Consider the following 16,063-nt stretch of genomic DNA (forward strand, 5'->3'; position numbering starts at 1 on the left):
CGGACACTTGTCTCATGAGCTAACGCGTCACTGGAAATCAATTCAGTCTCTAGAAAATGTTAAACAAATGCACTCAAACGAGAGGTATAACATAGATTAATTTACCACTGACTGAATAAACAGTGGCCTTTACCACTGCACAAAATATGGCCTAGCTGTTGGAAGCACAATAAGAGGAGATAGTGGAGACGTCCAATTACTACTGTATGTTTCGTTTCCTACAGCGAGTTAGTGAGCCCTTTTCGCTGCTCTCTTCTCCCTCTCTTCTCCTAGTGACTGGTGGAAACTAATATTGCTGCATTTAAAATCTGCTACTGATTTCTCTCCCAGCCTCTGCTCTCGCTCTCTTTATCTCTCTCAACATCCCTCTCTCTCTCTCTCCTCTCTATCTCTCTCACCCACACTTCCGCTTTCTGTCGATTTCTCTCCCCATTTCCATCTCTTTCTGTGCTTCTCTCTCTATCTGTTTCTCTCTCTCAACATCCCTCTCTCTCTCTTTCTGTGTTTCTCCCTCACTCTGTTTCTCTTTCTCTATATGTGTCTCTCTGTTTCTCTCTCTATATATGTGTCTCTCTCTCTCTCTTTCTCACTCTCTCAACATCCCTCTCTCTCTCTCTCTCTCTCTCTCTTTCTTTCCTCTCCCTCTCTCTCTATCCATATCAATTTCTTTCTCTCTCCCTTGCTCTTTCTCTCTCTCAAATTATCTCTCTCCAATCAAACGTGGAGTAACGGGATGCAAAATAATTACCTCGATGAAAGTGGAAGGTGAGCGAGCGGTGCTGTGTATCTCCTGTCTGCATTCTGCCTGCAAGTTTATTTCATGGAAAGTCTCCAGACAGAAGCCTTAAAGAGGTGTGATCATGGTTGGCTATGATTGGGGGGTTGGAGAATTAGTTTACTAAACCTGCAACAAAAAAAACGATGAACATTTGTCCACTAAACCAAGTCAAATACAAAGAATACTATACATTTACAGTGGTTTGCCAGGTCATAATATATATATTTTTTATTACACTAAATAATCCCAAATAATGACCATCTCTTACAAGTAATGAACATGTGAAAAGAATTAATCCCACTTTCAGCTGACCTCAGCACCCTGGTTAATTCCTAGATGTTACCTTTTGTAAGCGGCTTGTCCTCTCCTAGGGGGTGAACAGCAATATGCTGCTGGAGACTGAGTGAACATTCCAATCAGCTGCCATGGCAACCAGCCACGAGGGGGAGGGGGGAGTGAGGGGAGGGGGGTGGAGGCGAGGGGAGAGCACTATGCTGAAGCGTGAGTTGGACTGGGAAGTATACATCTCACAAAGAACAACTGTTATGTATGCTAGCCAGGAGAGGCGAGGACTATAGATACAATATACAGTGTGGTTGCACACAATAGTTATGGAGCTGTATCAATGACAATACAGAATGATCCATTGAAATATAGAATAGTAATACAATTCTACATGTAAAATACAGTATAGACTATCATATTATTACTATGCATTATGAAGCATTCATTGGAAGTGTAACTAGAATACTATATTTAACAGACAATGATGCAGCCGCTTTCTCTCTCTCTCTCTCCCTCTTCTCTCTCTCTCTTCTCTCTCTCTCTTCTCTCTCTCTTCTCTCTCTCTCTTCTCTCTCTCTCTCTCTCTCTCTCTCTTCTCTGTCTCTCTCTCTTCTCTCTCTCTCTCTCTCTCTCTCTCTCCCTCCCTCCCTCCCTATGAAATTTTAACAATGTATCCTTCACCTTAATAATATACAGTCAAAGCCTGATGAAAACATGGCATGACCTCTAGTAATATAATTTATGCATTGGGAATTGCTTGATGATGGATTTGATAGACAGATGTTGACAGATGGAGAATCAGGGTGACCTTTACAGAGTGTGTGTGTGTGTGTGTGTGTGTGTGTGTGTGTGTGTGTGTGTGTGTGTGTGTGTGTGTGTGTGTATGTGTCTGTGTCTTTGCATTGTATTGTGTAATAACACCCCATACTTCTCCAGCTCTATTTTCTCTCCCCTGATATCTCCTGTAGAGATAATAACCATGGGGTGGTGGACAAAGAGAGGCTCTACCCAGATAAATCAAGCATCATTCAGCCTGCACTGGCACTTAGCTGCCCCACTCACTACATGATGACTTGTCCCATCAGGAACCTTTTAGGAAACGCCAGACAGCTAACAGGGCTGCTAGTTGGACAGACCTTATATGGAGTCTATGTTTAAAATCAGTCTATACAAACTGGAATAAAAACGCTTGGACAAGTTAAAGCCAACCTACCTTAGATGCTGAGAGATCAGGTTAGGTTGTTGGCATGAGAAGTCGCTGGCCTGTAAGGAAATGCACACAGGTGAGGACTGATGAGCTAATGTATTCTTATTTGACAATGGCTGAAATATAGCGAGACACAATTCACTGATAGTGTGGATTGGGTTCTCATAGAAACTACTCATGCAGTGAGACACAGCCTATAGTGAGAGTTTGGCTTGGGGAAGTGGAAAGCAGGCGTAGCTGCCCCCCCCCCCCCCCCCCCCCCCCCCCACTACCCCCTCCTCCCTCTTCTCCTCTTGTGATGAATAATTGGTTCCCAGGGGACTCAGGAGTGGGGCCCAGCAGTTCTACACACACAGATGCCCTTTCTCAACAGACTGACTGGGGCTGTAGCCTCCTCTCTGCAGCACTGAAGTGTAAGTGTGTGTGTGTGTGTGTGTGTGTGTGTGTGTGTGTGTGTGTGTGTGTGTGTGTGTGTGTGTGTGTTTACAAAAGCATAGATTGTTTTATGATAAGACATGCAAATACAGTTTAATCAATCTGTTTTAACTAATCGTAACCTCGGAATAAGTTAAACAGAAAAGGTTAAACTATGATGTCATTAATTATAAATGTTTTGGGGTACTAGCATATAAACTACAGCTTATATAAAACCAATGTCAAATTGTTTTAATAATAAAACATAGTGGTGAAACCTTTTGAATGAAAACATAATGTAGTTATACCTGTGACAAAGCAAGAAAACCTGAAGGCTATGAGGCCTCTATGACAAACCACGTATCCTACAACAAAATGTACTATTCTATTCCAAAACACTTTATATTTGTAAAATATGTGCATTGTTAGCGTAACATCGCTCAAATCATGCACTCACTCAGCTTGTTTAAAATTCAGATAGTGAAAAAGCACAGTAATGCGCTCATGGTATCGCGGTATACAGTGCTATATAGGAATTGAAAAGGCTAGCGGGAAAGACTAATACAGAGGTATCAAAAACAGTGACTTACCAATCATGTTGTCAAACCATCACGAAAAACTGGCAACTGTATAAAATGATGTCCTGTATTGGCTAAAATAAACGAATGAATAGTCTCAATGACAACTGTTAAATTAAAGGCTAATTGTCAATGCAACTTAAATTATATTTGCGCCCCATACACACAAACGCATAACATAGTGATATGGTCCTGTAACTGATTATGTTGTAAATGAATTAGTAGGTTTTGCAGCACGACAGATGCATGGAGGATTTTTCGGCTGCGCGCGCTGACAATGGTGGAGAGAAAGGGGTTGACACGAGCGCTACAGGCAACGTGACTACGGTTAGCCAATCATTCCCAGGTGAATGAAATTATACGTGGACTACCAAAGTGTTGGCTACTGTAGCAAATAATTACACGTTTTTGAAACATGGTAGCTTATCTTTGAAAACATAAAACAATATTTTTGTCAACGCCAACAAAAATAATTGTGGTCTTTGGTCTTCAGATAAGAAGCTGTGTGTGTGTGTGTGTGTGTGTGTGTGTGCGTGCGTGTGTGTGCATGCGTGCGTGTGTGAGGGTGTGCGCGTGTGTGTGTGTCAGCTATGGATTTGGTGCGGTGGAAATGTTTTGCTGCCATCCAGTGGAAAGCTTGGCTAGACTCTCAGCAGGGTATTTAAATACTTAATGTATTGTTTTATGTACTGAGCTGTCAAGAAGTATTATATTTGAATGGCGTAGCTGAGGTACAGAAACACCCTGCCAGGATGTGTCCACAAGTTGTTATAGTTGTATAATAACTAATATATATAGTATATTCTGTATGATTATCATGTGATATTTCATTACATTTGTTTTATTCAAGTGTTGGATTTGGGTACAGCACATCGTTTATTTGAATAGATTACTTAATAGCAACTACTTGGGGCCATTTGCAGCACTGGCCTAAAAATTGTTTATCAATGGGTACAGGTACTAGAGAGCGTGATATTAGAGCCAGGAGACAGTAGAGGGCGCTGACAGCCCACATACGGCACTGGATCCGTTCTGTTCCATTTCCAGTCTCTGGTTTTACAGACGTATTTAATCACTCTTCTGTTGCTGATAATTTTCCCGCACAGCAGGAAATGCAAACCTGTAGTGTGATTTTTTTAGAGTTTTAAAAAAGCTTCTAAAGTTTGTAATTTCCACTTTGAAATTTAAGACTTGATTTACCCTAACGGAAAATGTATCAACCCCTTCAAAAATATCCATTAATTGTAATCCACATAATAATTCAAATGTCCTTTTCTGCTGAAACAAACTGGCTCAAATTAAGATCCTACATCTGTATTAATGACAGGCACTGTAGGGCTCATTGCAGTCTACATACACAAAGGTAACTAATGTTGATTGTCTTGCACATTCATCGTCTTCCATCTGTCTTTGTAACAGAACGTCTTGCTTAGTACCTGGGAAACATAGGATCTATGAGACCCTTATCCCCTGTTGACTCTCGCTGCATTGTAATGAGAGCTAAATGAGATGGAGTCACTTTTTCCAGCAGCAGCAGTAGAGAGAGAGAGGTGGCTGAGAAATGTCCAGATACCATCTGAGTTTGTGTTTAAAGAACGGTCTGGTCTGGGCAGAGTACCAAGCCAAACAAGCTAACTATGGCCTCAAGCTTAGGATAAGTTGAATAGCTCTTTGCTTGTAGCCTAGTCATTCCTCTCCAAAACTGCAAGATAAAGCGTTCCCTCACTAAAATGGTGAACTCTCAACTGTCTATGTTGCAATCTGTCTCTTCAGTCTGGTTTCCAGGAAGTCAGTCATTAAACTATTCCATCTGGCTGTCAAGAGAACACGACGAAAGACTGAACGGGGGAAGAAGCAGTGTAACAGTTGGGGGAAAAAAATCTCCAATAACAGTTTATGCATTGTTCTTTTGGTCAAGCATTGTTAGAAGTTAAATCAAATGGACGTTTGTTTAAAGATGTATAGTCAATAAATAAGAAAGGTCAATACACTGTTTAACACCTATCGTGAAACAAGCACAACTAAATAATATAAAAGGAAATGTTTGATAATATCACATAGTGTCCAAGGCATTGAGTGCCATGTGCATCTCTGTTGTAGCTGTTGAGCTACATGAACACCCCATTAAACATTGTGTAAACATAGGCTGCAGTATTAGTATTACTGTTCACTAGGTAGTGTCCCTTCTCACCTGCCGTATCGGTGACGTGTGAAAACCAAGCTCTGAAGTAAACCTCAGTAACTGGAGTATGTGAGACAGAGATCTGATACTGAATGACTAGAAAGCCAGGAATAGATCATACCTACCCACATGTCTAGTACTGCATGCAGCAATTCTCCGTCTGCTGCAAAAAGTACACGTTAATCTAATGAAAGCTTAGAAATAAGAGCTTTTATTTGGATACAAAAGAAACAATACAGTGTTTTTTTATTGAGAACTTCTCTGTAGAGAAATACACCCCCATCTTACTTTTTGCAATCCAAGATAACAACTTATATTCCTACTTGTCATGACATGGTTGGTATGTAGCTGTTGAGTTATGTCTTTTCCATGGGAATGAAGAGGACTTTAGGACTACAGATTATGAGGCCCATTTCTTACTTCTGATCCGCTTTGGGAGGGAGAGGGCAGTGTGTGTGCGTACGTAAAACTCATCAAAAAAAGAAATGTCCCTTTTTCAGGACTCTGTCTTTCAAAGATAATTCGTAAAAATCCAAATAACTTCACAGATCTTCATTGTAAAGGGTTTAAACACTGTTTCCCATGCTTATTCAATGAACCATAGACAATTAATGAACATGCACCTTTGGAACGGTCGTTAAGACACTAACAGCTTACAGACGTAGGCAATTAATGTCACAGTAATGAAAACTTAGGACACTAAAGAGGCATACCTACTGACTCTGAAAAACACCAAAAGAAAGATGCCCAGGGTCCCTGCTCATCTGTGTGAACGTGCCTTAGGCATGCTGCAAGGAGGCATGAGGACTGCAGATGTGGCCAGGGCAATAAATTGCAATGTCCGTACTGTAAGACGCCTAAGACAGCGCTACAGGGAGACAGGACAGACAGCTGATCTTCCTCGCAGTGGCAGACCACGTGAAACAACACCTGAACAGGATGGGTATATCAGAACATCACACCTGCGGGACAGGTACAGGACGGCAACAACAACTGCCCAAGTTACACCAGGAACGCACAATCCCTCCATCAGTGCTTAGACTGTCCGCAATAGGCTGAGAGAGGCTGGACTGAGTGCTTGTAAGCCTGTTGTAAGGCAGGTCCTCACCAGACATCACCGGAAACAACGTCGCCTATGGGCACAAACCCACTGTCGCCGGACCAGACAGGACTGGCAAAAAGTGCTCTTCACTGAGGAGTCGCGGTTTTGTCTCACCAGGGGTGATGGTCAGATTTGCGTTTATCATCGAAGGAATGAGTGTTACACCGAGGCCTGTACTCTGGAGCAGGATCGATTTGGAGGTGGAGGGTCCGTCATGGTCTGGGGCGGTGTGTCACAGCATCATCGGACTGAGCTTGTTGTCATTGCAGGCAATCTCAACGCTGTGCATTACAGGGAAGACATCCTCCTCCCTCATGTGGTACCCTTCCTGCAGGCTCATCCTGACATGACCCTCCAGCATGACAATGCCACCAGCCATACTGCTCATTCTGTGCGAGATTTCCTGCAAGACAGGAATGTCAGTGTCCTGCCATGGCTAGCGAAGAGCCCAGATCTCAATCCCATTGAGCACGCCTGGGACCTGTTGGATCGGAGGGTGAGGGCTAGGGCTATTCCCACCAAAAATGTCTGGGAACTTGCAGGTGCCTTGGTAGAAGAGTGGGGTAACATCTCACAGCAAGAACTGGCAAATCTGGTGCAGTCCATGAGGAGGAGATGCACTGCAGTACTAAATGCAGCTGGTGGCCACACCAGATACTGACTGTTACTTTTGATTTTGACCCCCCCTTTGTTCAGGGACACATTATTCAATTTCTGTTAGTCACATGTCTGTGGAACTTGTTCTGTTTATGTCTCAGTTGTTGAATCTTGTTATGTTCATACAAATATTTACACATGTTAAGTTTGCTGAAAATAAACGCAGTTGACAGTGAGAGGACGTTTCTTTTTTTGCTGAGTTTATGTGCATATGTTTGTGTGCATGCATGCGCATGCACGTGAGTGTTGTAACTCCTGTAAGATGAGTGTGCCAGGCGGATACAGGATCCATTTGAAAGTGGCACACATACCTTTGGCCTCCACTAAATAATGTATATGCCACAGGTTCAAATGAAGCTGGATACTATATCCACTCGCACTCATTACGATGATCTGATCTCTCGCTCAATCTTTTTCCCTTTCTCATATCCCGCTGTATCCATCTCTTTATTCCCTGAGCTGAACGACTTTGGGGGATTTGACTATTTTCTAATAATGTGGCCCGAATCAACTACTTACTTCTATTGGGAGTAATTTAAGGCATTTTCAAATAATATGCTATAAATAGCCTACTATTTGAAAATATTTTCAAATACTCATTTTAAATACTATTTTAAAACGCATGGGAGTGTGTTGAGTCAGTGTATTTGAGTATTTTCCAATACCTTCTAAGTGTATTTTAAAATATATTCAACTACTACCTGAGATGGTTGCCAAGGTACTCTTTGAAATCCCGTTGCTTAAAAAAGTCCTTTTGACATACCTGAGAGGACCACAGAGTTGCCTTGGTGGATTTCACAACCTATGCATAAGTAATTCAATTAATTTCACATGGTTGACGATTCATCGCTTAAATTCATTCAGATAACCCAGCAAAACCTTACAGTACAGTTAGCATATCCTCACACTGCACAAAGTCCCCACACTGAAAGACCCTTGCCTTGACACAAAAAACATTCAACGCAAAGCTGTGAGAGACACCATTAATGTTACAGGGGGACAAAGAAAAACAGTAGAAAAGTTGTGCTCCAATGGTGTAAGTAGAGGAAAAAATGTGTTTAAACCGTCAAACAACCTTTAGCCGTGACCAGTGAAGTAAAACCCTCCCAAGGAACGGAAGGGCAATAAAACAACCATCACACTGGCGGCTGGGGTCGGAGGTTAATTGTGACAGAGCTTCCATGATTTGTTCAGGAATAATAGGATTGGAGCCAGACAAGAATAGGGCTGGGGTTGGGCGGTGTGAGGGTGGAGACGTTGTCAACCCTGGGTCTCAACTGTTTCCTGTCAGCCTGGCCTGGGTGGTACTGACAGAGGGAGGGAGAAAGGGGTCTGTTCAGTCTAAACTGGGTTCTGGAGTTCCTTGCTTCAGGATTAAGCTGAAAGGTAGGATATAATACTTCTATTAGTGTAATATTACATTTATAAAGGAGGCCTTATGTTGGTCAGTCTGTCTGTCTCTCTCTTTCTATCGCGCTCTCTCGCTCTCTCGCTCTCTCGCTCTCTCTCTCGCTCTCTCTCTCTCTCTGTTTCTCCCTTTGTCTCCCTCTGTCTCTCTCTCTAAAGTGAATATTTATTTCTCATAGCTATGTAGCTGACGTTACTGTGAGCTGCATCCAAGATCCAAAACGGTGTGTCACTGGGAAAACCCTCTCTCCTCCTCTGAAGGCCAGCCTCTCTGTGTCGTCTATCAGCCTGGTGTGTCTAGAGCTAGCCACAGGGTCAGAACAGAGCAGAGAAAGGCATCTACCCCCATCTACTCTTCTTTCTCTCATTCTCTCACTCACAAATCTCTCTTCCTTTCTCCCCCTTTTACCTCCCAGTCATACAATAGACTTCCCCTGTACGCTCCTGCCCAGAAGAAAGAACGGGGGGATATGGTTTCCACAACAATGGAAATTCAATCAGGAAATGGAGAGGAGTTGGAGGTGGTGAGTGGCGAGTCATTAGCGACCTCGGGCTCCGTTTCCTCCTCGCCGTATCTCTCTGTCCCTCAGGCAGACGGCACGGACGACCAAGTACTCCGGGAGGACCTCCAGGCTGCCAAGACCATTGAGAGGTTTGACATCCCTCTGAGTAACTTGAAGAGGATGTTTGAGAAGCCCCCAGGAGCAGCCAACACTGTAAGTACACTTCTTTGCTTATTATGCAGTACAGCGTTATGTGAATTGAATGTTTAAGGGAGGGAACCAACTGATGGGCTACATTTACTGTGAGAAACGGAATAAAACTTTAGTGGAAAGTTCAAAAAGTAAGTTTAGTGAAGTAGGTTCATTGGAGATTTTGTCACAGTTGTAATGCATCTGTCTCTAGTTTCTGAACGACAGTGAGCAGAGTATCAGTGTAGATAGAGGGAGGTCTGGTGACCAACGGCATCACACCTTTTAAAAACATCAGCTCTGCTGCTCGTTTTTGTGTTCTTGTTGCGTCTCTCACTTAATTCCATAAATACGTCTATTCTAGTTTCAAGGTGGCTATGTGGGATCCTGTGAAAGACTTCCGTGTGATCACTGACAAATAGAAAACCCCTGGTGCAGCACCTGGTTTCAGGATTTTGGCCTCTCTTTTTATTGCATTTTGTTTTAACACAGTTAGAAAATGCACTATTTACTAAGATGGATGGTTTAAATGTCACGATAGAACAAGATGACAAGGGATAGAAAGTATGTTTCAAAGAGCAGTGGATACCACGGTCTAGGGGTTAGGAGTATTGTTACAAAGAGCAGTGGATACCTCGGTCTAGGGGTTAGGAGTATTGTTACAAAGAGCAGTGGATACCACGGTCTAGGGGTTAGGAGTATTGTTTCAAAGAGCAGTGGATACCCCGGTCTAGGGGTTAGGAGTATTGTTTCAAAGAGCAGTGGATACCTCGGTCTAGGGGTTAGGAGTATTGTTACAAAGAGCAGTGGATACCTCGGTCTAGGGGTTAGGAGTATTGTTACAAAGAGCAGTGGATACCACGGTCTAGGGGTTAGGAGTATTGTTACAAAGAGCAGTGGATACCACAGTCTAGGGGTTAGGAGTATTGTTTCAAAGAGCAGTGGATACCACGGTCTAGGGGTTAGGAGTATTTTTACAAAGAGCAGTGGATACCTCGGTCTAGGGGTTAGGAGTATTGTTTCAAAGAGCAGTGGATACCACGGTCTAGGGGTTAGGAGTATTGTTACAAAGAGCAGTGGATACCACGGTCTAGGGGTTAGGAGTATTGTTACAAAGAGCAGTGGATACCACGGTCTAAGGGTTAGGAGTATTGTTTCAAAGAGCAGTGGATACCTCGGTCTAGGGGTTAGGAGTATTGTTACAAAGAGCAGTGGATACCACGGTCTAGGGGTTAGGAGTATTGTTACAAAGAGCAGTGGATACCACGGTCTAGGGGTTAGGAGTATTGTTTCAAAGAGCAGTGGATACCTCGGTCTAGGGGTTAGGAGTATTGTTACAAAGAGCAGTGGATACCTCGGTCTAGGGGTTAGGAGTATTATTACAAAGAGCAGTGGATACCTCGGTCTAGGGGTTAGGAGTATTGTTTCAAAGAGCAGTGGATACCACGGTCTAGGGGTTAGGAGTATTGTTACAAAGAGCAGTGGATACCTCGGTCTAGGGGTTAGGAGTATTGTTACAAAGAGCAGTGGATACCTCGGTCTAGGGGTTAGGAGTATTGTTACAAAGAGCAGTGGATACCACGGTCTAGGGGTTAGGAGTATTGTTTCAAAGCCAGAGAATATGATTCAGCCTTTGGCATAGGGTTTACCCAAAGTTTGTTGACTCTGGTAAAAGTGCTTACGTCTTATTTTTTCACTGAAGTCGAGGGCGAATGACTCACCGCCTGGTTTTCCATCACATTACAGCTGGCTGCTCTCAGAGGAAAATCTAAGACACTTGGAAGCAAAGTGGGTCATTTTGGGGAAAGCATCCCACTGCCAAATGTCTACCAGTGAGTAACGAATGGTCCATCTGACCTAGTTATTCTCTTAGTTGGTTTAAAAAACCGTCATGATGTCAACCATATTCTTCCCAAATCTGGCCATGATGTGTTCGTAATGCCAAAGATCCACCGCAGATTCGATCGGTTTAATCATAACTATAATACAAATATTATTACAATATCCTTAGTGAATCTATAAGCTACCAGCAGATGGCATGAAGAGCACAGCAAAAGTGAAAGAAATGAGTGAACTCTCCCCATTAGCTGCACTGAGAGATCTGTATCGATCTCCAGTTCATCCTCCTGTCTGTGAAGTGTAGCCTAAATACACAACTGATGCTTCTTAGCCCCGGCCATGGTATTACTGTCCTCTTGAGAGTTGTAAAGGGAACTTAGTCATGCTGTAAACAAAACAGATGACCATGTCTCAGTGTCAACCACCTGAAAGCAGCTTTAGTCATTTCTAAACTAGATCAATACACTGACAGTGTTTATTGGTTTATTCAGATGTCCATTAGCTTTTGACGAAGCAGCAGCTACTCTTCCTGGAGTCCACACAAAACACAAAACATGACGAGTAACCAAGCACTGATACACTGATAGACAAGAACAGTCACACAAATGTAGAATACAACGATGTACAACTGAAAAATAATGTGTGTGTAGATTGTGTTCGAGTGTGTCTGTGTGTGTGTCATTTCACAGTCGCTATTTTGCCATCAGACGTTGTTTTATCCACTTTTTTAAGGTCATTTTGCTGTTTGCTGGAGTAATTGGATCATGCCTCTGTATAATAATGTGTGTTGTCGTGAATTTGTTTTGGACTTGGGGAATGTGAAGAGACCCCTGATGGCATGTCTTGAGAAGTATGTATGGGTGTCTGTGCTGAATGTTATTTGATTATACAGACAATCTGGAATTTTCATTACAGCAATACTTCTCATAAAAATAAAAAGACAAGCAGTTAATCTCTCGTCAACCCTCAACCAGGAAAGACTATCATGAATGTCGTTGATGCTAGTTCTGTATGTGCAGTTAAGGGCAAGGCGTGCTGCTCTGTTTTTAGCCATTTTCAACTTTGCTTGGTCTTTCTTTGCTGCACTTGACCATATTACCGGACAGTAATCAAGATGGGACAAGACCAGAGCCTGAACAACTAGTGCAGTTGATTTTTGTGTCTAAAACGCAGAACATAATTTCAGAACAGACATACCCCTCCCCATCTTCACAACACATTTTTCAATATAACTTGACCATGATAATTGACCATCCAATGTTATACAGTTGGAAGTTTACATACACCTTAGCCAAATACATTTAAACTCCGTTTTTCACAATTCCTGACATTTAATCCTAGTAAAAATTCCCTGTTTAAGGTCAGTTAGGATCACCACTTTATTTTAAGAATGTGAAATGTCAGAATAATAGTAGAGAGAATGATTTATTTCAGCTTTTATTTCTTTCATCACATTCCCAGTGGTTCAGAAGTTCACATACACTCAATTAGTATTTGGTAGCATTGCCTTTAAATTGTTTAACTTGGGTCAAACGTTTCTGGTAGACTTCCACAAGCTTCCCACAATAAGTTGGGTGAATTTTGGCCCATTCCTCCTGACAGAGCTGGTGTAGCTGAGTCAGGTTTGTAGGCCTCTTTGCTCGCACATGCTTTTTCAGTTCTGCCCACAAATTTTCGAAAGGAATGTGGTCAGGGCTTTGTGATGGCCACTCCAATAGCTTGACTTTGTTGTCCTTAAGCCATTTGCCACAACTATGGAAGTATGCTTGGGGTCATTGTCCATTTGGAAGACCCATTTGTGATCAAGCTTTAACTTCCTGACTGATGTCTTGAGATGTTGCTTCAATATATCCAAATCATTTTCCATCCTCATGATGCCATCTATTTTCTGAAGTGCACCAGTCCCTCATGCAGCAAAGCACCCCCACAACATAATGCTGCCACCCCCGTGCTTTAAGGTTGGGATGGTGTTCTTCGGTTTGCAAGCCTCCCCCTTCTTCCTCCAAACATAATAATGGTCATTATGGCCAAACAGTTCTATTTTTGTTTCATCAGACCAGAGAACATTTCTCCAAAAGTACAATCTTTGTCCCCATGTGCAGTTGCAAACCGTAGTCTGGCTTTTTTTATGGTGGTTTTGGAGCAATGGCTTCTTCCTTGCTGAGCGGCCTTTCAGGTTATGTCGATATAGCACTCGTTTTACTGTGGATATAGATACTTTTGTACCTGTTTCCTCCAGGATCTTCACAAGGTCCTTTGCTGTTGTTCTGGGATTGATTTGCACTTTTCGCACCAAAGTACATTCATATCTAGGAGACAGAATGCGTCTCCTTCCTGAGCGGTATGCGTGGTCCCTTGGTGTTTATACTTGCGTGTTATTGTTTGTACAGATGAACGTGCTACCTTCAGGCGTTTGGAAATTGCTGGATGAACCAGACTTGTGGAGGTCCACAATTTTTTTCTGAGGTCTTGGCTGATTTTTGATTTTCCCATGATGTCAAGCAAAGAGGCACTGAAGGTAGGCCTTGAAATACATCCACAGGTACACCTCCAATTGACTCAAATGATGTCAATTAGCCTATTAGAAGCTTCTAAAACCATGACATCCTTTTCGGGAATTTTCCAAGCTGTTTAAAGGCACAGTCAACTTAGTGTATGTAAACTTCTGACCCACTGGAATTGTGATACAGTGAATTATAAGTGAAATAATCTGTCTGTAAACAATCGTTGGAAAAATTATTTGTGTCATACACAAAGTAGATGTCCTAACCGACTTGCCAAAACTATAGTTTGTTAACAAGAAATTTGTGGAGTGGTTGAAAAAAATTGTTTTAATGTCTCCAACCTAAGTGTATGTAAACTTCCGACTTCAACTGTACCTCGGAGTTTAGCTTCCTCAACTTGCTCAATGGTCACACACTTAATGCATAACTCCAGTTGAGGTTTGGGTCTTAGATTTTTTTTTTTTCCAAATACAATACTTTTAGTTTTAGATGTATTTAAGGCCTGTGTATTATTGAATCACCCATTCTGATACTGATTAACTTCTTATTTATCTATTCAGTGAGCTCACTGGCTTTGATTGCTTAGTTGTGGGACTCATAGTAGCTCTGACTAGTCCATAATTAGGTTCTAGAGTTGTTCCTGACCATATAGCCTTAACTTAACCAAAGTTGTTCCTAGTTAGCTCATGGTCAGGGAAAACTCTGAGCCCTACTCATAATAAACATACAGTAGTCCCAACTCTGTGGGTTTTAGAGGTCTTGTGGCGGCAGCACAGCTGCAATATGGTGTCTCTCTAGTCTGCCGACTGTGGGCTGAAACCTGTAGGTGGCACATGCTGTCTGTGCAGTGCAGTGCCATGCACAGACGACGGGGCTTATTCCACACTGTGCTATTTAAAGCCTATTCCTGGGGTTGTATGGTTAAGCTGTATTTTAAAATAACCCTGTAATTGGTATGTCTGCTGTGGCTGACAGCGGGGGAGTGGAGGGCCTAGATACTGCCAGCCTGCCATAGATCAGATGGGAGCACAGGCAGAGTGGAGACGTGGATCTATAGAGAACTGGATCATGCCTGTCGTAGTCAGAGTTCTGGACCGGGTCCTGCTGTCTGTCTTCTTATGTGGATCTGTGGGTTCTGGTGTTGCTTCAGATCACAAAGAGGAAGCTGAAGTCAGCTAAACTGATTAAAGGGCGAGAAGCTTCATTCTTAGTAGTTTAACCACAAGAGCAGAAGTGTAAAAAACAAAATAGTTCTTCTTTTTTTCTTTTTGTGATGGGGTTGTTGTTTTTATCTTTACTGTTCTTTAATTAATATGTATAAGTGACCTCACTCTGTTGAGACAGAGACAGAGACAGAGACAGAGGCAGAGGCAGAGACAGAGGCAGAGACAGAGACAGAGACAGAGACAGAGACAGAGACAGAGACAGAGACAGAGACAGGGGTGAGAGTGACTAAAGATGTGAAAGGAAATGTGAGAGGTTTCTCAGATGACTGTACCGTAGTTTGCTGTGACCACAACACTGAACCACTGATGCCAAAGGTCCAAAAGATGCAATCTTTCACAGACATTCTTTGGCTCAGAATAACTGGCCATGTCTCAAATACACAGTAAAAACTTCATCTGGTACTGAGTGAAATGTAGTATTTTAGGGAAAGTTAAGTCTTGTTAAGTATATTTAGACTAGTGTGGCGAGACAGAGTGGAACAGAGCCATAATAAACCAAACACGTCCTGATAAGAACGGTTTGGCTATTCCCCAATGGACCTTGTCCTATAATACATTTAGGAGACATTTGCTTCAAAGATGTATTATTTTATTCCCTTGACATGAGCTGACTGACAGTCATGATGAGACTGAGACTATGTAGATTAGGCTAACAGATGCTCTTATCCAGAGCGACTTACAGGAGCAATTAGGGTTGAGTGCTTTGCTCAAGGGCACATCAACAGATTTTTCACCCAGTCAGCTCAAGGACTTGAACCAGCAACTTTTTGGTTACTGGCTCAAAGCTCTTAACCACTAGGCTACCTGCTTCCCCCAAACCCCATACAATGGTGGTTATCTACTGTACCTTTATGATATACTAACACTGAACTGCTTGTATTTCTATAGGGATCCAATATGACGACTCTCAATCCTTCTTCTATTTCATCTTTCAAGTCAAGGAAACAGGGATATGGCCTTACTTTTAGTCTACGACACCCATTTGGAATTCATCCTTTATTTTACATGACCAAAATTCGTAAAGAAACCGATCTTTCTGTCATTATCTCGAATCTTAATTTTGAGAACACCTGTTTAATTCTTCCTTTGAATCATACTTAACCTGACCTTTCTATTTGACATTTTATTCTTAATGAATGTCAATCCAATTTGGCGTTTCCTTTCAATTTCCTCTGCAGAAGATTTCATTCTC

General features: G+C 42.3%; 1 protein-coding gene across 1 annotated transcript in view; it reads left to right on the plus strand.

Annotated features, from left to right (window-relative positions):
• The first annotated feature begins 8,491 nt into the window (after nucleotides 1–8,491).
• Nucleotides 8,492–16,063, plus strand: part of LOC120033512 (xin actin-binding repeat-containing protein 2-like) — a 61,394-nt gene continuing 53,822 nt past the window's right edge. Inside the window, exons 1-2 of the mRNA XM_038979884.1 lie at nucleotides 8,492–8,589; nucleotides 9,027–9,326. Coding sequence (XP_038835812.1) covers nucleotides 9,081–9,326 — 246 coding nt within the window. The 5' untranslated portion in view covers nucleotides 8,492–8,589; nucleotides 9,027–9,080. The remainder of the gene's footprint in view (nucleotides 8,590–9,026; nucleotides 9,327–16,063) is intronic.

The sequence above is a fragment of the Salvelinus namaycush genome, chromosome 40 (assembly GCF_016432855.1).
Source record: "Salvelinus namaycush isolate Seneca chromosome 40, SaNama_1.0, whole genome shotgun sequence".
In the NCBI taxonomy this organism is placed as follows: Eukaryota; Metazoa; Chordata; class Actinopteri; order Salmoniformes; family Salmonidae; genus Salvelinus; species Salvelinus namaycush.